Source organism: Castor canadensis, chromosome 9 (genome assembly GCF_047511655.1).
Source record: "Castor canadensis chromosome 9, mCasCan1.hap1v2, whole genome shotgun sequence".
Classification (NCBI taxonomy): domain Eukaryota; kingdom Metazoa; phylum Chordata; class Mammalia; order Rodentia; family Castoridae; genus Castor; species Castor canadensis.
In genome coordinates, this window is record NC_133394.1 from 962,526 (window position 1) to 986,786 (window position 24,261).

A 24,261-nucleotide genomic window follows, 5' to 3' on the forward strand; every position below is an offset into this window, starting at 1 on the left:
ACTCTTAGCAATAATCCCCCAGTGGGATTCAGGATGTGCTCTTTGGTGTCTTAATCTCTCCCTAGCCTCCAAAGCTAACCTGTTCACTGATAATCCACACTGCCAGTGAGGCTGTGTGACCTAAGGGAGCCACTGCTGGGCTGCTGGCCCAGCTTCACCGCAGGGACCCTAGCGGGAACAGACACTGAGGAGCCTGGCTGGGTACTGCCTGGACCTTGTGCTCACTCATGCTTTGTGCCCTTGAATGGATTTAAGCCCACATATTATCACAACTGAGCAAGAGGCGACCAGGGTCTGAGCCTTCCTCCCCTTCCGTTCTCTCCCTCCCTCCCTCCCTTCCTAAGGGGGCCTGCTATCAAAAAACAAGAAGTTTGAAAAACACTGACCAAGTGATTGAACAAACTGCTTAAGGCCGGATGCGTGTGTTCGTGAAACATCACCACTGACATGAAAGCAGCTGGGTAAGGTAGATGTCATCATGTGACGAGGAGGAGATTGAGTGACAGATGTAGGAGTTCCGGGAATATATACTTTCTGTAGGTAGGATAAGGAAATGGGAAACACAAACGAAGGCAAGAAATGGCCACAAAGGTCAGAGAAGAAAATCAAGGTACAAATACAGGAAGAAAGAAAAATTGTCAGTCAACAAGATTCAACAGCCAAGGTCTAGGAAGAATTTTGTTTTGAGGTGAAATGGTACTTGAAGAAAACAGAGAGGCAGGCCCAAATCCAAACTGAAAGAAATCACAGAGTGACTAAAGCAAACAGATTCTTCAAGACAGTGTCAAGGAATAGGAAGCAGAGAATACAGTAGCTGAGGAGGCAGCGGGGTGGTCTATTCCCGAGGTCTAAAAGGAACCCTGAAAAAGAGAAGTGGAAATCTACAAACAGAAAAACTACAATTTACAGAACAAGATACAAGAAGGAAAAACTCTGGTATTCCTACCTAGACAGACATAACTATAGAAGAACGGCAGCAGTCAAAAGTAAGAGACAGAGGAGGAGACTCACTCAGCCAGGTGAGCAGGTGAGCAGCCTGCCTAAGCCCAGTCTGCAAGAAGTGGAATCAGTCTCTGTCTGACTGATTCCTACGTGCAAACCCTACAGGAACACAACCCTTGGGTGACTGGAAAGTGGTGATGTCATCAGGAGGGTGGAACATTTGGGAGGCCATTAGGTTGTGACCACAGGGACCTCAGAGCTGGGACTAGCACCTTCACAGAAGAGGCCTGAGAGTTTGCCTAGCCTTCCCACGGCATGAAGCCACAGAGGGAAAGCACTGCTCTGTAACAGGAAGAGGGTCCTCACTAGACCCTGGCCTGCCTGGTGTCTTGGTCTTGATGTGGCCAGCCTCCAGAACTAGAAGGACACAGATCTCTATTGTTTATAAGTGACCCAATGCATGGTATTTTGTTCTAGCGGACCAAGACAATGCCAGAGTCACTAGAACTGACTTCAAAGCCATGTTTTCTTACTTCATACCACACAGAAGCACAATTTTAGGAGATGTGTGCAGAGGCAGAGGATCTGCAGAAAATGTTATCAATACCAATAAAGAACCTTTTGAAATAAAGAGTACTCTACTATCAGGGCAAAAGGTCTCAACAATGACGTGATGGCTTTGTTTGACATTAGCAAACCCCTGAAACAAGACATCTCAATACAGTCAGCTGCAGCTAACACTCTCCTGTGGACCAGGGTGCTGCAGAAGTAAAGGGTGGAAAGATATAAACACTTTTGCAAAAGGGTAACTGTAAGTAGTCCTTAAATAATATTCAAGTAAAATGCTATGAAGAAATAAGAAAATGACAGCAAAGCCCCATTTCTCATCTTAAAATCTGTTTTCTGTGTGTGGAAAACGAGCTGCCAGCCATAAGGAACTGTCTGGCAATTCTGTGACTCAGTGCACCTGCTCCAGACCATGCTTCATGGGGTGTTTCCAAGAGACATGGCGAATCAAAACCAGTGATCCATGAATCCTGCATTTCCATAGCATTTGTATAATAGAAGACACAATATTATTCAAATTGGAACACGAAACATCTGAGGACAATCTGTTAGCCAAAATAAAACTTTTATGTGGCAAAAGTACATTGGAAAAATAAGCAGTATATAAAAATTACTGGCTCACAGTTTTAGAGAAAAAGATTGAAATGAACACAATGAATACCCTCAACATTATTAATTTTCCTATTCATTCAACACGACAGTGATATCAAGAACTATATTCCTATATTCCTATCACATTGGCTCTTATGTACTTCAATAAAATCACTGATTACACACCACTCAAAATCACATTCTAAAGACTTTTTGGGTTTTAGTTCACATTTAAATACAGAGAGCAAGAAACATAAAAAAACAGATCTAAAGTTATCATAGTTTAAAGGCTGGATCCACAATGGAATGTCTTTGGATATGAATGGTGCAAAGCTTCTGTTAATTATATTAAACATTTTTTTTTCAGGTTATTGTTTTAGAACTCAAACTACTAAGTGGTAACACATTCCAGCAGAGCTGAAGAAAACAAAATATGAATATTTCTAAATAATGACATTCCAAGAAGGCAATTGTGCCTCTAAAAGATCTAAGAGCACAGGACATAAATAGAAAGCCTATATAAATATACTAACCTTATTCCTGCAATGAAATATTATTTATTTATTTAATTAACCTACTCAATCACTCAAATACGTTTTTGCGAATTTGCCATGGAATGTAAAGCCTAGTGAAGAGGGAGCTGTTAACCAGGTGAATGCAATGAAGTATGTAAGGCTGAGATGGACATGTGGACAGCTACAGTGAGGAGACAGCAGAGGAGGCAGGTTTGTTTTTGCTTGGGAAGGAAGGAAGGTAAAGATTCAGAGAAGATATAGACAAGATATGACACTTGAGCTATACTTTCAAACTGAGAGGACATTTCTGACAGAAGGGATGTTATGAAATCTGAACAAGGTGAGCAAAACAGGAGCTCTGAAGCAGCATGGCTTATTTGGGGACTAGCAATAGCTAAGAAAACTGAGTGAGGAGTGACAAGACAAAGCAAGTAGCCTGGTCAGGTCACTGGAGGACTCTGGACTATATCCTGGAGGCATTGCCCTTGAGGGGAGTGAAGCGATCAGATGCTAGTTTAGAAAGACCATCTTGTGGAGAGCTTGGAAAAGAAAGATGGAATGGGGAGGCTGTGATGTCCTACTTAACTTTTGCATTTTTATTAGCATATTGTATTTGTACAAAGGGCTTCACTAATGTCTCCACACATGCATACAATGAACTCTGAATATATTCACCCCCTATTACTCTTCCTCTCCCCTTTTTATTTAGAAAAACTTTTAAGAGTTTCACTATGCTGTTTTCATATGACTGTAATGTTCTTCCATCATATTCACCCCCTCCCTCTCTCGCTGGTTCCCTCCTCCAAACAGTACCCATTTTCACCAAAAACTCCCAAAAAGAAACATGATAAAAGCTTTAATTATTAGTTCACATGATATCAATTTTTTATTCCATATTATCAGAAAACAAATGAAACTAACACACACAGTGTAAGTATAAACGTGTCTGAAAATTTCCTAGTCGTTATTCTTGGCACAGCGATAGAGCATCTCAAAGCTGAGTTCTGGTAGCATCAATACACTCATCATTCTGTAGTGTCAATATGCCCATCATTTGGAATCTGTCAACCTGAAAGCAGCCTCCTCCCTAAGAGAAGCATCTGCTTGTCCTTCTGCTCCTTCAGATCTATGGCAGGAAAAGCAGGCACAGTTGTATGTGCACAACTCTGAGCTGCTTAATGCTAAGATACAGAATACTGTCAGTAAATATTTTGGCCAAGTTGCTTGTGGACTACTCAAGGCTTATGACCTTTTAGGCTTTAGAAAACCACAACTAGTCTTATCAATCTCAATGGATTTAATTTCAATTCATAGCCTTAAGCCCAAAGACAAACGAATCTTGCACACAGATGACACAAATCTACACAGCCAAGCATCGTCTTTCTTCCCCAATTAACTCTTATTGTTGAGCTCCTCACTGCTATGAGTACTGTCAGAGCGCCAGGCTCAGCAGCTCACTAGATGTGAAGGGAGTCAGATAGGAGAGGTCTTAGACATCAAAGACATGAGGGAAGTCGAATCAGGAAAGGTCTTGGTCAGGGGAAGCAGGGGAAGTCACACCTTAGTCCAGCCACAGAGAGAAGATTCTTCCTTTTTTAACTCCAAACCCCAACAGTGTCCCCTGCTCAAGTGCCTCACACGAATCAGAATCAGTGTGGACCCAGGAAAGTGGTGTCAGATTCACTAATGCAATCTAGTCGGGTGTGAAGTACAAACATTCACTTGGAGCTACAGCATGAACTATGAACTCTGGCCAGAGAAGAGAACTTTGAGGCTATAGCATACAGATCAAGCAGAACCTTGAGCCTGGTGCAGCCAGTGTAGACGACTTTGGCTTGATTGGTCTGCATCCTTCCAAAGGGCTGGAGAGATGAGTGGATTATTTCTCACATTAAAGCAGCATAAGCAGAGTCCTGTGGTGGGACGAGGGTGCAACCTGGGCAGTCCTCAGGTTCACTGGCAGGGAAGGCATGACAGGGCCCCGCCTGGCTAGGCCTTTCCAGTCTACCTTGACTAGAGGAGAGGAAGAGGGAGAGGGGAAGAGAGGGAGAAAGGGGGAGGAGGAGGAGGGAGAGGGGAAGAGAGGGACAAAGGGGGAGGGGGAGGAGGGAGAGGGACAGAGAGACAGAGGGGAAAAAGAGGGAGAGGGAAGGAGGGAGGGAGAGAACAATCCCCACCCTTAAAGTAAACAGAAAAAGATGTGGGGGGTCTACCCTCTTATTCTCACCAAGGGAGAAATCATTCACTGGGATTTTTATTGTTTTGTTTTGGGTTTGGGGGCTGTTTTGTCTTTGGCTATACTCATTTTATCATGTTCTCTCTCACTAGTATTTCTAGTATTTCCTATACCTTCAGCACATATATTTTTGCACTCTGTCCTACCTTCTTCTTTTTTCCTTTCCCCATCCCTCTTTTTTTATTTATGCATTTATTCATATGTGCATACATTGTTTGGGCCATTTCTCTCCCCCCACCCCCACCCTCTCCCACCTATCCCTCCTTATTATTTAACTACTGATACCTCTTTAATAATTCTTAAGCTGCTACTATATCCTCTAATTATTCTGGTCCCTTTCTTTTCTAACTTTATTGGTTCTACCTGTTTTGCACAACATTAAAATAGTTCATGTGGGAGGATGAATACAGTACAAATAATGTATACACATGTAAGTAAATGCAAAAATGACACCTGTTGAAACTGTTCCAGGAATCGGGATTGGGGATGAAGGAGAGCAGTGGAAGGGGGGGTGAATTCAAGTGTGATATATCTGATACATTGTAAGAACCTTTGCAAACATTCCAATGTACCCCCAACTACCACAATAATAAAATAAATAAAATAGCTGGTGTGTTTTTGAACTGCTGTATTGTTACTGCTGCCTTCTTTCTCTCCTTTGAGTAGTACTGTTGAACATGATTCTAAACGAGGTACTCCACTAAACACACACACACACACACACACAGAGAAAAAAAAAGCTGCAAGAAGATCCCAAAAGATGCAAAAATTTTAATGTAAAAACAAAAGAAATATGAAAAACCAATGTAATATGAGTCTTCCAACAGACTGCAACATTGTAAAAGGTGCTCAAACTACTTTTGGTGAAAACCATGGACTCCTTACTCAGGCCCATAAATTAACTAAAAGCAGGAGATCTCTCATTTTGTATCTGTCTTTGTTTTAAGTCATTTTCTCTGCAGTCATTTTGCAGTCACCTTGAATTCTGGGAAAGACAGAACTGGTAACATCTTCATGACAAGAGACAGAAAAACTACACCCAACAGAAGTTGGGATGGACCACCCACAAATAACTCCAAAATCTCTCCAAGAAAAAGGGTTGAGATTATGAACAACCAGACTACACCTGTGACTAGAATTTAACTACACATACCTTACCTCTCTCCCTCTGCCCCCAGTTCTTTTGTCTACTTAAACCAATAGCCCATGTCTATACCTTGAAAATGGCTGAAGATGGTCTGAGTTCTTACTTTGCCTCTTCCCACGACACATCCCAAGCCAGGTAATAAATCTCCTTTCTCTCCCTTCACCACGTGTCTTTATTTGGCATATGGAGTGGGTGGCCTGACCTGGTATTCAGAATCCCAGGAATTTGGGCCTTAGGTCCAAAACTCTGGCTGCAATTTTGGCAAGCCAGCCAGGAAAAAACGCACCCTTTAGGTGCTAGTCACTCACAGACAGCTGACCTGGTACGCAGAGGAAATGAAATTGGGTTCCTACATCTGCTGGAATTGCTTTTATTCCAGGAACTTTTTTTAAAAATTTTATTATTCATATGTGCATACAGGGCTTGGGTCATTTTTCCCTCTGCCCCCACCCCCTCCCTAACAACCCATTCCACCCCCTCCCCCCCACCCCCTCAATACCAAGCATTAACTATTTTGCTCTTATTTCTAATTTTGTTGTAGAGAGTATAAGCCATAATAGGAAGGAACAAGGGTTTTTGCTGGTTGAGATAAGGATAGCTATACAGGGCATTGACTCACATTGATTTCCTGTGCGTGTGTGTTACCTTCTAGGTTAATTCTTCTTGACCTAAACTTTTCTCTAGTTCCTGGTCCCCTTCTCCTATTGGCCTCAGTTGCTTTTAAGGTATCTGCTTTAGATTCTCTGCTAGCTAATTTTTTAGGTGTCTTACCTATCCTCGTATCTCCTTTGTGTGCACTCGCTTTATCATGTGACCAAAGTCCAATGCCCTTGTTGTGTTTGCCCTTGATCTAATGTCCACATATGAAGGAGAACATACACTTTTTGGTCTTTTGGGCCAGGCTAACCTCACTCAGAATGATTTTCTCCAATTGCATCCATTTACCAGTGAATGATAAAATTTCATTCTTCTTCATGGCTGCATAAAATTCCATTGTGTATAGATACCACATTTTCTTAATCCATTCGTTGGTGGTGGGGCACCTTGGCTGTTTCCATAACTTGGCTATTGTGAATAGTGCCCCAATAAACATGGGTGTGCAGGTGCCTCAGCAGTAACCTGTGTCACAGTCTTTTGGGTATATCCCCAAGAGTGGTATTGCTGGATCAAATGGTAGATCGATGTCTAGCTTTTTAAGTAGTAGTTTACATTCCCCCCAAACAGTGTAAGAGGGGCCCTTTTTCCCCACATCCTCGCCAACACCTGTTGTTGGTGGTGTTGCTGATGATGGCTATTCTAACAGGGGTGAGGTGGAATCTTAGTGTGGTTTTAATTTGCATTTCCTTCATTGCTAGAGATGGTGAGCATTTTTTCATGTGTTTTCTGGCCATTTGAATTTCTTCTTTTGAGAAAGTTGTTTAGTTCACTTGCCCGTTTCTTTATTGGTTCATTAGTTTTGGGAGAATTTAGTTTTTTAAGTTCCCTATATATTCTGGTTATCAGTCCTTTGTCTGATGTATAGTTGGCAAATATTTTCTCCCACTCTGTGGGTGTTCTCCTCAGTTTAGAGACAATTTCTTTTGATGCACAGAAGTTTTTTAGTTTTATGAGGTCCCATTTATCTATGCTATCTCTTAGTTGCTGTGCTGCTGGGGTTTCATTGAGAAAGTTCTTACCTATACCTACTAACTCCAGAGTATTTCCTACTCTTTCCTGTATCAACTTTAGAGTTTGGGGTCTGGTATTAAGATCCTTGATCCATTTTGAGTTAATCTTGGTATAGGGTGATATACATGGATCTAGTTTGTTTTTTGCAGACTGCTAACCAGTTTTCCCAGCAGTTTTTGTTGAAGAGGCTGCTATTTCTCCATCGTATATTTTTAGCTCCTTTGTCAAAGACAAGTTGGTTATAGTTGTGTGGCTTCATATCTGGGTCCTCTATTCTGTTCCACTGGTCTTCATGTCTGTTTTTGTGCCATGCTGTTTTTATTGTTATTGCTTTGTAATAAGTTTGAAGTCAGGTATCGTGATACCTCCAGCATTGCTCCTTTGACTGAGTATTGCCTTGGCTATTCGTGGCCTCTTGTGTTTCCATATAAATTTAACAGTAGATTTTTCAATCTCTTTAATGAATGTCATTGGAATTTTGATGGGAATTCCATTAAACATGTAGATTACTTTGGGGAGTATCGACATTTTTACTATGTTGATTCTACCAATCCATGAGCATGGGAGATCTCTCCACTTTCTATAGTCTTCCTCAATCTCTTTCTTCAGAAGTGTATAGTTTTCCTTGTAGAGGTCGTTCACATCTTTTGTTAGGTTTACACCTAGGTGTTTGATTTTTTTTGAGGCTATTGGAAATGGAATTGTTTTCATACATTCTTTTTCAGTTTGCTCATTGTTAGTGTATAGAAATGCTAATGATTTTTCTGTTAATTTTATATCCTGCTACCTTGCTATAGTTATTGATGATGTCTAGAAGCTCTGAGTAGAGTTTTTTGGGTCTTTAAGGTATAGGATCATATCATCTGCAAATAGGGATATTTTGACAGTTTCTTTACCTATTTGTATTCCTTTTATTCCTTCTTCTTGCCTAATTGCTCTGGCTAGGAATTCCAGTACTATGTTGAATAGGAGTGGGGATACTGGGCATCCTTGCCTGGTTCCTGATTTTAGAGGGACTGGTTTCAGTTTTTCTCCATTAAGTATAATGCTGGCTGTACGTTTGTCATATATAGCTTTTATGATGTTGAGGTACTTTCCTTCTATTCCTTAGTTTTCTTAGAGCTTTTATCATGAAATGGTGTTGGATCTTATCAAAGGCTTTTTCTGCATTGAGATGATCAAGTGGTTTTTGTCTTCGCTTCTGTTAATGTGGTTTATTACATTTATTGATTTTCGTATGTTGAACCATTCCTGCATCTCGGGGATGAAGCCTACTTGGTTGTGGTGAATAATCTTTTTGATGTGTTGTTGAATTCGGTTTGCCATTATTTTGTTGAGGATTTTTACGTCAATGTTCATTAAGGAGATTGGCCTATAGTTCTCCTTTTTGGAGGTGTCTTTGCCTGGTTTTGGGATAAGCGTAATACTGGCTTCATAAAATGTGTTCGGCAGTTTTCCCTCGCTTTCTATTTCGTGGAATAGTTTAAGGAGGATTGGTATCAGTTCTTCCTTAAAGGTCTGATAGAATTCAGCAAAGAATCCATCAGGTCCTTGACTTTTCATTTTGGGGAGACTCTTGATTGCTGCTTCAATTTCATTTTGTGTTATAGATCAGTTTAGGTGGTTAATATCTTCTTTTCAGTTTTGGATGATCATATGTATCTAGAAATCTGTCCATTTCTTTAAGATTGTCAAACTTATTTGAATATAGCTTCTCAAAGTAGTCTCTGATGATTTCCTGGACTTCCATGGTGTTTGTTGTTATCTCCCCTTTTACATTCCTGATTCTACTAATTTGGGTTTTTTCTCTCCTCATTTTAGTCAGGTTTGCCAGGGGTCTATCGATCTTGTTTATTTTTTCAAAGAACCCACTTTTTGTTTCATTAATTCTTTGTATGGTTTTTTTGGTTTCTATTTCGTTGATTTCAGCTTTTATTGTTATTATTTCTCTCCTTCTATTTGTTTTGGGATTTGCTTGTTCTTGTTTTTCTAGGAGTTTGAGATGTATCATTAGGTCCTTGATTTGGGATCTTTCAGTCTTTTTAATATATGCACTCATGGCTATAAACTTTCCTCTCAGGACTGCCTTAGCTGTGTCCCACAGGTTCCAGTAGGTTGTGTTTTCATTTTCGTTGACTTCCAGGAACTTTTTAATTTCTTCTTTTATTTCATCGATGATCCATTCTTCATTAAGTAATGAGTTATTTAGTTTCCAGCTGTTTGCATGTTTTTTTGTCTTTACTTTTGTTGAGTTCTACTTTTACTGCATTGTGATCAGATAGTATGCATGGAATAATTTCTATTTTCTTTTATTTGCTGAGACTTGCTTTGTGCCCTAGGATATGATCTGTTTTGGAGAAGGTTCCATGGGCTGCTGAAAAGAATGTATATTGTGTAGAGGTTGGATGAAATGTTCTGTAGATATCAACTAGGTCCATTTGATATACTGCATATTTTAGATCTTGGATTTCTTTATTGAATTTTTGTTTGGATGACCTATCTATTGATGATAATGGGGTGTTAAAATCTCCCACAACAACTGTGTTGGCGTTTATATACGCTTTTAGGTCTTTCAGGGTATGTTTGATGAAATGGGGTGCGTTGACATTGGGTGCATACAGACTGATGATTATTATTTCCTTTTGGTCTATTTCCCCTTTTATTAGTATGGAATGTCCTTCTTTATCTCGTTTGATCAATGTAGGTTTGAAGTCTACTTTGTCAGAGATAAGTATTGCTACTCCTGCCTGTTTTCGGGGGCCATTGGTTTGGTAAATCTTCTTCCAGCCTTTCATCCTAAGCCTACGCTTATTTCTGTCGGGGAGATGGGTCTACTGTAAGCAACAAATTGTTGGATCTTCCTTTTTAATCCATTTCGTCATCGGTGCCTTTTGATGGGTGAATTAAGTCCGTTAACATTAAGTGTTAGTACTGATAGGTGTGTGGTGATTCCTGTCATTTAGTTGTCTTGGTTGTTTGAAGGTTTGATTGTGTGTACCTAAGTTGAGGTTACTCTCTACTGTCTTGCTTTTTCTTATCCTGTGGTTTGGTGCTGCCTGTCTTTTCATGGTTAAGTTGGGTTTCACTTTCTGTGTGCAGAATCCCTTGAAGAATCTTTTGTAGTGGTGGCTTTGTGATCACATATTGTTTTAGTTTCTGCTTATCATGGAAGACTTTTATTGTTTCATCTATTTTGAATGATAGTTTTGCTGGGTAGAGTATCCTGGGGTTGAAGTTATTTTCATTCAGTGCCCGGAAGATCTCACCCCACACTGTTCTTGCTTTTAATGTTTCTGTTGAGAAGTCTGCTGTGATTTTGATGGGTTTGCCTTTGTATGTTACTTGTTTTTTCTCTCTTACAGCCTTCAATATTCTTTCCTTAGTTTCTGAACTTGTTGTTTTAATGATGATATGTCGTGGAGTAGTTCTATTTTGATCTGGTCTGTTTGGTGTCCTGGAGGCCTCTTGCATTTGTATGGGAATATCTTTCTCTTGATTTGGGAAATTTTCCGTTATTATTTTGTTGAATATATTGCGCATTCCCTTCGCTTGCACCTCTTTTCCTTCTTCGATGCCCATGATTGTCAAGTTTGGTCTTTTGATGGAGTTGGTGAGTTCTTGTATTTTCTTTTCACAGGTCTTGAGTTGTTTAATTAATAGTTCTTCGGTTTTTCCTTTAATTACCATTTCATCTTCAAGTTCTGAGATTCTGTCTTCTGTTTGTTCTATTCTGCTGGATTGGCCTTCCGTTTTGTTTTGCAGTTCTGTTTCGTTCTTTTTTCTGAGGTTTTCCATATCCTGGGTGGTTTCCTCCTTAATGTTGTCTGTTTTTGTCCTGAGTTCATTTATCTGTTTATTCATCATGTTCTCTGTTGAACTTTGGTGTTTATACAGTGCTTCTATGGTTTCCTTTATTTCTTCTTTTACTTTTACAAATTCTCTATTTTTGTTGTCTTGTAATTTCTTGAGTGTCTCCTGTACATTTTGGTTGACCCTATCCAGTATCATCTCTATAAAATTCTCATTGAGTACCTGTAGTACGTCTTCTTTTAAATTATTCTTGTGGGCTTCATTGGGTCCTTTGGCATAGTTTATCTTCATTTTGTTGAAGTCTAGATCTGAGTATCTGTTTTCTTCATTCCCCTCTGGTTCCTGTACTAATTTTTTGCTGTGGGGAAACTGGTTTCCCTGTTTTTTCTGTCTTCCCGTCATTGTCTTTGGTGTTGTTACTGTCCTTGTACTGTGTGCAATTAAGTATTTTCTAGCTTGTAATAATAACAATGGTAATATTTAGAATGGAAGGGTGATCTGAGATGGAAAGCAAGAAGTTAAAGAAAGGGAGAAAACAAATACACAGACAAAAAGGAGAAAACAGAACAAGGTATCAGACAAGAAAGTTTCAAAAGTATAAACAGGGAGTGTTAGTGTACGAATTGACAGTAAGCTGAACAGACATTAGAGAGACAGAGAGAGGATTGAAAATCAAAAATAAAAAAAAAAGAATAAAAAATAAAAATAAGTAAATGAAAGAAATATCTATATATAAAAATGAATTAAAATAAGATGAAAAATAGAAAATTTAAAAAAACCCCAAAAAACCAAAAAACCTCCAAGTTCAAATGCAATGAAGTTTTAGTCTTAATAATTTGGGTGTCTGTCTCACTCTCCAATCCTGGAGATGGTGCCTCAGATGTTGTTCTGTAGTTGTCTCATCAAAGGGGATGCATAAAGTAGAACAAAACTACACACACACACACACACACACACACACAAAACCCCAAGTGTCCCAAGTTCAAATATAATACAGTTTCAGTAAGTTTTTCAGCATGCAGGTGTAATTCGGTTGTTCTCTCATCAAAGGTAGGGAGAGAGAAAAAAAAGAGTCTGGAGACAGTTCTGAGAATGGTATCTGCAGCTGTGGCTTGCCTGCCCGCTGCTGTCAGCCTGCTGTTGCTGGAGGCGTTATTCATGCAGATCTCTGGGGTGAGCTTGGCACTCACCTGGCCCCGCAGGGTTTGTTTGCTCAGAGTTCTCCTGTGTGGGAGCCTCTGCTACAAGCTTTCCCCTTTCCAAGCACACTGGGAAAGGTGACACTGCACCGACGTTGTCATGCCTGCGTGTTTATTTACAGTTCATGTGGGAGGTGGGTCTTCCCCCCTCTCCTGTGGAGTTTTCCTCCCTCCACCACTCTCACAAGCTTTCCCGCTCCTCATTACTGGGCGCGTGACCCCGCTCCTGCCAGAGCCTCTCCGGCCCGCCTGGCTTGTTTATTTACAGTTCTGGGAAGGATTCCCCTCCCCCATTCTTTGGCGCTCAGTGCGCCCCACCCTCTTTCCCACGTGTCTTTATTGTTCTTATTGCTTATGAGTCAGTTTCTCTTTTTTCCCCGGGTGGAGGTCAGTCTGTCCAGGGGGCTATGCTGCTCTGGCCCAGGCTTGTCTGTGGGAGTACCGCAGTACCGCGAAGTTCACCTTGTCCACGTCTTCCCAAGCCGTCTGGGCGCGGGCGACTGGCGGCCCGGGGTCCCTCCTGGTTTCTCCATTTAACGTGAAGTGGAGATTCTCTGCACCAGCTGGAGGTGTGGAGGGGTCAAAGTTATGCCTCTTCTCAGTGATTATGCCTGCAAAGTATGTCTCCAGCGTCTCTCCAAGATTTCACTATAGGAGGCTCGCTTACTGCTTCCTCCCTCTAGCAGCCATCTCTGAATCTTCCCCAGGAACTTCTTATCTTTTCACTTTAACCAGCATTGGCTGCCTTTTACCATCATCAGGTGAGTCAGAGAAATGAACACCTGGACTATAGGGCCCTGAAGTTTGACCTTGTAAGTTCTCCCAGACAGGGGATCTTGGGTCTTCACCAATTTATTGTTAGAGGCTCTTCTGGGCCATTTGGGGTTCATCTGAACTATCTAGGCTTTTGCTGTGTTTCAAAGAATTTTGGATCCCTTGTTCAGAAGCTTTCATAAATATCTGGGGTTATTTAAGAGTTCTGTGGTAGCAACTGGCAGGGAAAGAATGTAAGGTAACAGAAAGACTGTGTTGGAGACCTCTGTTGTGAACAGCTTAAGAATGAAAAGCGCTAAGTCCATCTTGCCCCTGAAAGAGAATTCTAGTTGAGTAGTCTACTAAAAAAGAGAAAGACAATGTCTAACAGTACACTCTGAATGTAATTGTTTTTGTATGTACTGTATGTATTCTGTGTATGTTTATTAGTCTATGTCTCTGATGGATGACTGGCTTGAAGGCTGAAATTCGGACGGCTGGCAACAGTCCTACTGGAGACTGACTCAAAACACTTTCCTAGCACTGACTCTTTCTACAGCAATCAATGGCCTCCCCCAAATGATTCCTGAACAAACAGCACGGGACACGTCTCCATATGCTCCTGGAGTTTTGAGAAATAGCTGACCTATGCATGTTTTTGAGCCCTTAGACTGATATCTATGACATCCTAATTTAAAACTCTTTTGCACACACATGTATGTGTATGGAGCATCTTTAGGATGATCCTTATTGTGGAGTTGGTGTCAAGGAGCTGCTGCTTCCAACCCCTTCTCTCTCCATTTCTTCTGCTGCCATTCTTGTGTTGTTATTATTGGCATTTTATTGTTGTGCTGGGGTACACTGCTGCATTTACAAAAGGGCTTACAATGTTACTTGGTTGAGCTCACCCCCTCCATCATTCTTTATCCCCCATAGTTTCAAAAGGCCTCATGGTTCCATTTTCACACATGAATACATAATATTCCATGCTGCCACTCTTAAGAAAACCAGTTTCTAAAGTTCTTATCTGAACCAGGTCTAACGAAAATGCAGGAATCAACAATTATCCTCTGCCTTAGGACTGAAGAAAAAGGATTTGTGGACAGTAACCTTAGTTTGTTTCATTCTCTTGTGCAGTGTAATTTGCATTCAACTCACTTTTATAATTAGCTCTATTAACAAATGTATAGAATCCAACCACAGTCCGCCATCTCCCACAGCTACCACCAGTCCAAGTCATGTCCTACTTGACATTTTTTGCCTGGATAATTGCAATAATGGTCACTTTGCTTCCATTTTTGTCTCTCTACAGTAGGCTTTCCATATGGCAGCTTGAGTGATGTATCTTATTAAAATATAAGTCAGATATTGGGCATGGTGGTGTGTGCTTGTAATCCTAGCACTTGGGAGGCCAAAGCTGAAGTACGAGTTTGAGGCCAGCCTGGGCTATGTAGCATGACCCTGTCTCAAAAAACAAATAATAAAATATAAGTTAGGTATCTCAATCTACTACAAACAATTTCCATTTCATCACAGTAAAAAGTCCAGTCCTCGCAATGCCCTACAAGGTTCCAGTTCATCTGTGTACAACCCTCCACAATTCTCTGACCTCATCTCCTACTATTCTCCTCCTTGCTCACTCCATTCTAGGTTCACTAGCAGGAAAAACTCTAACGAAGGCCACAAATTCTTCCCTTTCTACACTCACACCTTTGCAACATGGCACTGGAAATCTTCCCATCCTTTGAATCTGGGTTGTCAGGTGCCGTCCCTTGCCAGGGAGTATTACCATCATGAGTCAAGAGAGTCTTGACAAGTACTTGCATAGTGGGATTTGTTCTCTTTCTCCTCTTGGGAACCTTACCATGCCAAGTAAAGGAGGAGTTTTTTCATGACCCTGGAGAACTCTGCCAATTGACAAACGGACAGGCCATCACTACAGACTCCTAGACCATCCTGCTAGCAGATGGCTGGAGGCACACAGCAGATAGTAGCATAGTAGGCCTGACAAGAATATCTGCTCTGTTGCCCACCCCAACAATAATGTAAACAGATCACTGTTTTGAGTCACAAAGTTGTAGAATGGTTTGTTACATAGCAATAGGTAACACAGACATCTAGCTTCCTTATTCTTCCTTGCTGTAATTTCTACCTTCGCAATAGTTAGTTCTTTACCGGGAATGCTTGTTACACTATATTTAGGATTCATTTTCTTTTCCGTAGCTCTGATCTTTTCTTATTTTACTTGAGTATTATATTTGCTTATTATTTGCCTATTCCTGGTAGTATGTAAATTGCAAAAGGAAAAAGTTCTTTATGGTAAGTTGATGTACCCTGTGAATGGAGATCAGAACCCGGCACACAGTAAATCATCACTGAATGAGTACACACACTGTTCTACAAACACCCATTAAAGCAAGTGCGGAATCCCATCATTGACATCATCTGTTTCTTAGTCATTTTTGTTTACTGGGTTTACAGTTACTGAGAGTGAAATCCTCTATCTTTTTTGTTTGTTTATCTTTTGGAGGCAGCGTATCTCTATGTAGACAAGGCTCTATCTTCCTGCCTTAGCCTCCTGAGTGCTGGGACCACAGGCATGTGTTACCACACCTAGCTGAGAACTGAAATCTTTTTCTTTTTTTTTTTTTTGGCACTACTGGGGTTTAAACTCAGGGCCTCACATTTGTCAGGCAGGTACTCTCACCCCTGAGCCACTCCCTCAGCCCTTTTCTGCTTTAGTTATTTTTCAAGTAGGGTTTTATGTTTTTGCCCAGGGCCATCCTCAGACTATGATCCTCCTATGTATGCTTCCTTGTAGCTGGAAGCACAGGCATGGGTCACTACTCCAGTTTAATGACTGAGATGAGGTCTCACTAATTTTTTGCTGGGCTAGCCTCAAACTGGAATCCTCTCAATCTCTGCCTCCTGAGTAGCTGGGATTATTGTGTGAGCACCACATGGGGCTGAGCTGAAATCTTTACAATGGTTCTGGATTTGGCAGGCCTTGTATCTGTCAGTTTTCACTTTAACATTTGATGTTTTTATTATAAAATAATTTTAAAGGAAGTTTTAAAAATTGTTAAGAAAATATTCAACCATGATACTCTTTATTTTACATGTTCTAAATCAGAGTTTCACTTTAACTGTATGGTTATCAGTAATTAAAATATTATTTACCAATAATGATAAAATAATAACCAAGACTAATTTAGGACTGTTTGCTACATACACTACCCTAATACTGTCCTAATTCTAATGTCAATGCATAGGCAGCCTTTAAAAGTTATTCCTTCACTGAAAATGCAGGAATGACAGTGGACAGAAAGTGAGAGTTCACGTGTTAAATACAGCACATCTATGTAAGAGTATGCCATGCAACATTTAAGAACAATAGGACTATCCCCAGCACTGTACAAAAGTAATATTAATATACATATACCAAAAAGTAAAAAAAAATTAGGTTGTCAGTATTTATATGACTCCATTTTTACTAAGATACTTAAGTGTACACATAAACCTAAGTTATGCACTTAAAAAGTTAATACTAATTTCATCATGAGCTTTTCATTTTCTTCGTACTGTACAGTTGTCTAAGTATTGGTCTAGGTTTTATCCCAGGTTCCAGGGGTGAAGCTTCTAAACCTCAGGAATTTCCTAAGTGGCAAAACTATTTTTGCTATTCATGTCAAGTCCACACCTGAGCTTAATGGACTGATTCCTGGCAGGTCCCCATGAGCCTTCAGTATGGGGCAGGCCATGCTGGATAAACCAACCATGAGCCCTGAGGGTGGGACTGTGAACCATGCAACATGCACCTAACCTGACCTCCAGGGAGGGCAGGGTGTTAGAGACTGAGCCTAGCAACGTGGCTAGTGATTTAACAGACAATCAGGAGGGAGTATGCCCCAGTTCCACGGGCAGAAAACACAGAAACTCAGTATTTGGGAGGCTTCTTCTTTGGGCTGGTCCTGACTTATGTCCTCCAGACTGAAGTCACAATCACACTTCAGTACTTTCCCAAGTTCTGCAAGCCACTCTAAAGAACTGTTGCAGCCAGGCAGTCTGACTGAGGAAGCCTCGTTAGGGACTGACTGTGCCCTTAGCCTGTGCGGTCTATGTTACCTCTGAGCAGTCAGTGTGTGAGTTCATTGCCATCTGATATGCTTTCATACTACCTAGACTTTTTAAAATAATGAGCTTCATGTGACTGTCATAATTTTACTCCCATCTTGAAAAAGGAGGAATAAGATCTATAATTACATAAATGACTGGAATTTTAAGCTGGAAAATCTTAACACCCACAGAAATAAGGAAGATCAATAAGAGCTCATAGTAGAAAAGCCTAGGGAAAAGAAAATAAACCCATTTAAATTACTAAAAAGTTGATGAAGATAAGTCAAAATATAAAAAGCAGTACATAAAATATTTTGTGGGATAAAGTACGTGATAAGAGAATAACAACATAGCAAAGTTTACTTAACTACTTTTGTTATAGTTTAATGATATTTTTAAATAAATGTGTCATAGAGCAAAACCTTGTAAGACTACACTTCTGAATTTTAAGTACTGGGACTAAGGGAAATGATAATGAAAAAGAATTCTGTCACATGCAGATTTGTCTGTGAAATCCACTAAAGGCAACGATGATTAAGCTTCTCCTGGACCACTACACACACAAACAGTATGCAGTTGGGAAAGTTTTAAATTCCTTACAGGTGGCTCACTGGAAATAGTTCTCCAAAGTTTGAATGTCATTGTCAAAGTCTCCCAGAACCACACAGCACACAGCACGGCAGCTCCCAGCCAGCCTTGTGACCGCAGGCAAACACCTATACTCCAGATGCGGTGTCTCAATAAACAAACTGACCCATGTTTAGCACAGCATTTTCAACTTAACGATGGGCAACTCCATCTTGAGCCAGGAGTATTTGTGAAGGCTGCATTCTTTCCCACCTCAGCTCCCCACTCCTCTCTATGTGCCTGGAACCCATTTCTCAGGCTCAGCTTAGGCAGAAGTCCAGAGAAAGATAGGAAGTGATCTACAAGTGTTGAAACATTTTTATAGCAGGTTGTTTTCTTTCATACCATTGGTTTTTCTATCATGACAGAGCCCTTTACTTACGTGTTAGAGCTGGGCCTGACTGACTGCCTTGATTTCAGGCCCTTCCAGCCCTAGATAATCAAACACACCAAACATACTGCAAGAAGCTTACTAAAAGGGAGGGAAAAAGGATTGAAAAAATATGACATCATCGGTACCCCCGAATAAAAATAATAAAAAACCTCAATTTTGAAAATACCTAAGTTGTTTTCGGAGTTGCTCAATTTCCACATTTTGTTCAGTTACTGCATCCAGAAAGTGTTGGTTAGTCTGCCACAAGAACAAAACAACAGTATTCAGTATGAGGAAATTTAAAGATTAACCACAAGCATGTGCGTACAAGGAAATGAAGTGAGAGTCTCAGCAGTGATTATGTTCTCTGAGGATCAAAGGACAACCTGGCCTCTCTTCCTCACTTCATCATTGGAACCCTCCTTCATTCCAGACTACCTGAACCCGAATTTCTCTGGCTACCTGTGCAAAAAGCTGTAAGTGCTGTGGGATTATGCTCTGTCCTTCCAGTTACAACTGGTGGAACTGGTACACAAATAAGGCAAACACCTTTGTTCTGCAAGACTATTGGACCTCTCTTCATGGGATTAAATTTCAGCTATTGGGCTAATAGTCTTGATTTGTTTTGTTTTTTAGAAACAGGGTCTTGCTGTACAGCTCAGGCTGACTCTTGCCTCTGCCTCCCAAGACCTGGGATTACAGGAATGTGACTACACACCTGATTAACTTGCTAGATTTTTCTTTGGGGGTTTTATTTTGTTATTTTCATTAGTGTTGGGTCTGAATACCTAAGGCAGACAAGTAGCCCATCCCCCATGGAGAGCCCCACGAGCCCTGCACCCTGAGAAGGGAGTTATAAACCTGCACTCCTGTACCCTGAAGGAGATACAGGGTCCCACAAATCTGCCACAGGACTGATAAAACAAAATTCTCCCAGTGTTGTTTTCCCCCCCAATAAGGGGCAAACAGACCAACTCATCTAAGGGGACGCCATGCAAATACATGCCCAATAGGAGAAACCCACCTAACTGATACCCTAACCCAGAGTTAAAGCCCCAGCCTTCACCTGAGCAGGGAGTTACCAGCTTCCGGGCCCCGCTGCGCTTCTCTAGCTGTAGCCTTTCCTTCCTCTCAATAAATCCTACTTTCTATACCGGCTTTGGCTCAGCATTCAGCTGCCTCATGAGCCAGTTCCCTGACCGTGAAGACAAGGACCCTTGACACCATCCTGCAACACGGCAACACCAGCACGTAACATTTGCATATATTAATTATACAAAATAATGGTACAACCTGACTTCTTCCTTTCCTCACTTTTCTTTCTTTCTCTTGCCTTATTGCTCTGGCTAAGAATCCAGGTACTATATTGAGTAAGAGTGGTGAGAGTGGACGCTCTGGACTTACTCCTGATTTTACAGGACATGAACGTTTCAGCTTATTCTGTATAGTACTGGCTCTCAATCCGTCACATAAGCCTTCTTTATGGTGAGGTATGATTTTCCTATCCTTAGTTTCTTCAGGGTTTTTACATGAAAAGATGCTCAATTTTGTCAGAGGCCTTTTCTGCATCTCCTGTTTTTTGTCCTTAATCCTATTTATATGCTCTGTTATGTTTATGGATATGTGTACACTGAACCATCCTTACATTTCTGGTATGCAAACAATTCGATCATGGTATAGAATCCTTTTAATACATTGCCGAATTCTGTCTACAAGTATTTCACTGAGGATTTCTGCATATGTTCCTCAAGGAAACCAGTGTTTAGTTTTCTTTTTTGGTGTTGTCATGTCCTTATTTGGTTTCTGGTCTAACACTGACCTTATAAAGTGAGTGTGGAAGGGTTCTGAGCATCAGTGGTGTCAGTTCTTTAAAGTCTGATAAAATTCAGCAGTGGACCTGTCTGGTCCCACTGACAGGAGTCAGTGGGAGGTTTTTACTTTGTTCCCAATTACTTCAATGACTCACTAATCTTCTGAAGGTGTAATGATGTTCAACTGACATGAGTTTGTATATTTTTGCACTTTCTCTCATGTTGCTTCCTACTTTTAGTCCATTATAATCTGATAAGAAACAGAAATGATCTTTTTCCCTACTTAAGACCTAAAAAGTGTTCTATAGATACATGGCTGCTGAGAAGAATGTGCACCCCACAGCTGTTGGATGGGTATTCTATAGACGTCTGTTAGGTCCATTTGACATGTGGAGCAATTTCACTCTTAAGTATTTTTGTGAACTTTTTGTATGGATTATCTACTTATGGGTGATAATGGGGGTTAAAATCTCCCACTAGTATTGTATCTGGAACTGTCTATGTTTAGTAGTGTCTATTTTATGAAATTGGGTGAACAAACATTTGGTGTATATATATTTACAATCATTGTATCTTGTTTGTTTGAGATAGGGTCTAACTGTGTGCCACAGGCTGGCCTAGAACTTGTTATAGAGCCCAGGTTGGACTCTGAACTAATGCTCCTCGAGCCTCAGCTGGAGATTACTGGCATGAGCCATCACACACAGCTTTGAGAACATGCTAACGAGAGTTATTTATATATCCTCCATCAGGTAAATTGTAACTTCTTTGCACTAGGGCTAATTCCTAGAGATTAATATGATTCCTTTGTTTGAAAGCTCTTTGGCTGGTTCTTCATTTTCCTATAACTCTCTTTTGGTATCTATGCATTAGCGAGGCAGGTATCCCTCCCAGTCTTCACAGACTGGTCTCCTACATTCCCCCCAATTGGCCAGCCAATGATTTTGAGGATTGCTACCAACTCTACTCTACTTCTTAGGAGAGGTGCCAGCCATGGTTTGTGACCACTTGTTCTGCACTGAACTGGGGACAGGAAGCTGTGGCATATATCAGTCTAAGCCACCATCTTCCTTCCCACCTTGCTGGCTAGACTGTGCTAAACAAGACAGAATATCAAGACTGGCGAAGGCAGCTAAATTTTCTTGAAAACTTCTGAGAAGCTGGGGTGCTGGACACACAGATCAACTCTTTCCCTCTCTAGGTGAAGCTGGGAGTTGATTTTTCTTTCTCTTCCTATGTATCGAGTTTAGCAAAGGATTCCTGACATCTGCTATCTAAGCCAGTACCTCCATTCTCCCAGGGGCAGCTAGACTGAGCTTGATGTGTCAGAGTTTCCAGACTAGGATGTCACAAGCCAGCCTCTGGAGAGCCCCTTCACAGCAGCCCATTGCATCCTCTGGGTGAAGCTGGGACTCAGGGAACCCTTTTCATCCTAAGTGCTGCAGTGGAATGGAATCTCCAGTGAGACGCTGCCCCAATTACTCCTCTGGCTTCAGTGAGGCTGGTGTCTCATTCTTCTCAGATGCAGGGACTTCTCAATTAGCTTCTGATTTCTCATGAAAGGACTCATCCATGAGTTGTTGCTTAATCAGTGTGTTTGTGGGGAGAAGGGAACCATTCTTCCTAATCTGCCATCTTATTCAAGTCACACTAAAATCTATTTTCCTTACTCATCTCATGGTCATTACTTTACTGTACACACATAGAAATCTGCTCACCTGATAAGTTTACTCACGGAATCAGAAGCCCATCAATGGAAACCTCTTGCATCTTAAGTCTGAACTTGACCCAACAAGCTCCCAGCCTGTACTCTGGGTGCAATCTAGGTGCACGGAGCTTCGCAATCACTTAGGCTGTTCCCTTACACTGAGTCTCTGTTGATAACTATTTTCTCTTCCTCTAGCCACATGGACAGTCTTTGCTTTGACTTTTTGGTTTTGGCAGTGGGGACTGAACCCAGGCCTTGTACATGCAAAGCAAGAGCTCTATCACTGAGCTCCACAAGCAGTCATTCTCTGCTTTCTATAACATTTGTCATTCACTGTGCCACTCAGTCATCGTCTTTGCTTCTTACTCTTAGCTTTAGCCTGCCACTATGAACTCTTCTTAGAATTCTGAAATTTGAAATGTATGCCCTGTGAATATTCAAACATCCTTTTCCCATGATTTTCATTGACATCATTTGTGAATGTTAATAATAAAATAGGGTGTCTGTAGTATGACACCAAGGGTTATATAATTCACACAGTTATAAGAGATGTACTGAGAGAAATCATAGGTAACTGTGATATTAGGTTAAACTATTCATTCCATGTAGAAATTTATTATTAAAAATACCATTCTTAATTACAGAAATCAGTAGTCACTTTGTTCTGGAGCACTTTACTAGTATTTTAAAACTCTTTTTAAGAAGTACATTGTCAAAAACTGTAAGTGAAAGTGATTAGAAATTCCAAATGTTAACAGAGAGACATTTAATATTTTTATATGTGCTCAAAGGAGAAAAAAAATTAGATAACTTACTTTTGATGACACAACTCCACTGTTAAACAAATACATTTTTTTAGGAACTAGTAAGAGTTAGCAGAGTAACTAAGTGAGAATGAAGAATGGTGAGGGGTGTCACAATCCTACTACTCAACAAAGAGTAAAACCAAAATTCCAACAATGTAAAGAAGACAAAAGGAAAGTGATTTAAAAAGGTCAAAATAGAGCTGGAAGGGCTAACTGTATTTGTGTTTAGAAGTTATAGGGAAAACTGAGATGTCAAATGCAGTACTCAACAAACTGGCCCTTAGTTTCCTAATAATTTTTAGAAGATAAGCAATTCATTCAGTCCATAAAGAGTTCCACTCCTTTTATCATACACGTGGCTGAGTGCTAGACCACACAAAAAACAGGTGTGGGCTCCACTCCGGAGCTCAAGGTCTAGCTTACTCTTGGGTCTTGGTAGGGTTGTAAAAGGGTTTTCGCATTAGGTGTACTTCAGATATATGTTGGTTAGATCTCAAAATGGTACTGTGAACTATTTCATGTTACTGGATGTGTAAGAAGAAGATAAGAGACAGAGAACTGCTTACATATTTTAATTTCATACAACATGCTTTGCTATTGTTGATTTAAATTAGTATAAATAAATATTTGTAGTGACAACTTCTAGTTTATATAAATGACTGGAGTAAATGGTTATTTTCTCTTCCTATTTCTGTGTTCTCATTAGTAACATGCAGTTTCTTCATCACTTGTTGAAAACTGTTCAGCTGATCCTAGTGGGAAAGTAGGAGTAGTATATGGACTACATTAACAGTGCTTGGTTTGCAACCCATATTGAAAGTCTAAAATCATTGTGTCTAAGTTTAGATACCACCAGCCACATTTCTTCTATGGTGTGAACTGACAGTCAAAGAAATAAGTAAACATTTTTAAATGATTGCAAAATTAAATGAGACAATGTTGACACTAATATAGATATTGTTTATGTAAAATCACAATTTATAGAACTCATTCTATTAGGAAATACTATTTTTAAAACTCAAAGACAAATATTATAAAAAATTATGATTGACAATTTGAAATGCTACAGAGACCTTGTCTAGTATTAGAAAACCACATCCAAACCTATTTAAAACATACAAAATAAACTGGCACAGAGTTACTAACCAACTTTTTAAAGAATTCTTATGCCCCACAAGATTAAAATTTTTTAATTAGCTGTTGTGATCCTATGAAACATTATTTGTGCAAATAACACAAAGTTGTGAGAGGCTGTTAATATGTTGGATAACATAATGAAAGAATGGGAAATAATGATGAGGTCTTGTTTGTAAAATCATATATCTAACGGCATAGCCACAGTACAAGAATGGTCATATTCATGTGAAAAAAAAAAAAAAAAAAAAGTAAAAA

The 24,261-nt window shown here is 40.2% G+C and overlaps 1 protein-coding gene across 5 annotated transcripts in view; it reads right to left on the minus strand.

Annotated features, from left to right (window-relative positions):
- Sclt1 (sodium channel and clathrin linker 1) overlaps positions 1-24,261 on the minus strand; it is a 160,518-nt gene that overhangs the window by 81,471 nt on the left and 54,786 nt on the right. For all 5 annotated transcript variants that reach the window (XM_074041163.1, XM_074041161.1, XM_074041160.1 and 2 more), the window contains one exon: positions 18,732-18,802. In XM_074041163.1, the coding sequence (XP_073897264.1) occupies positions 18,732-18,802 (71 nt within the window). The remainder of the gene's footprint in view (positions 1-18,731; positions 18,803-24,261) is intronic.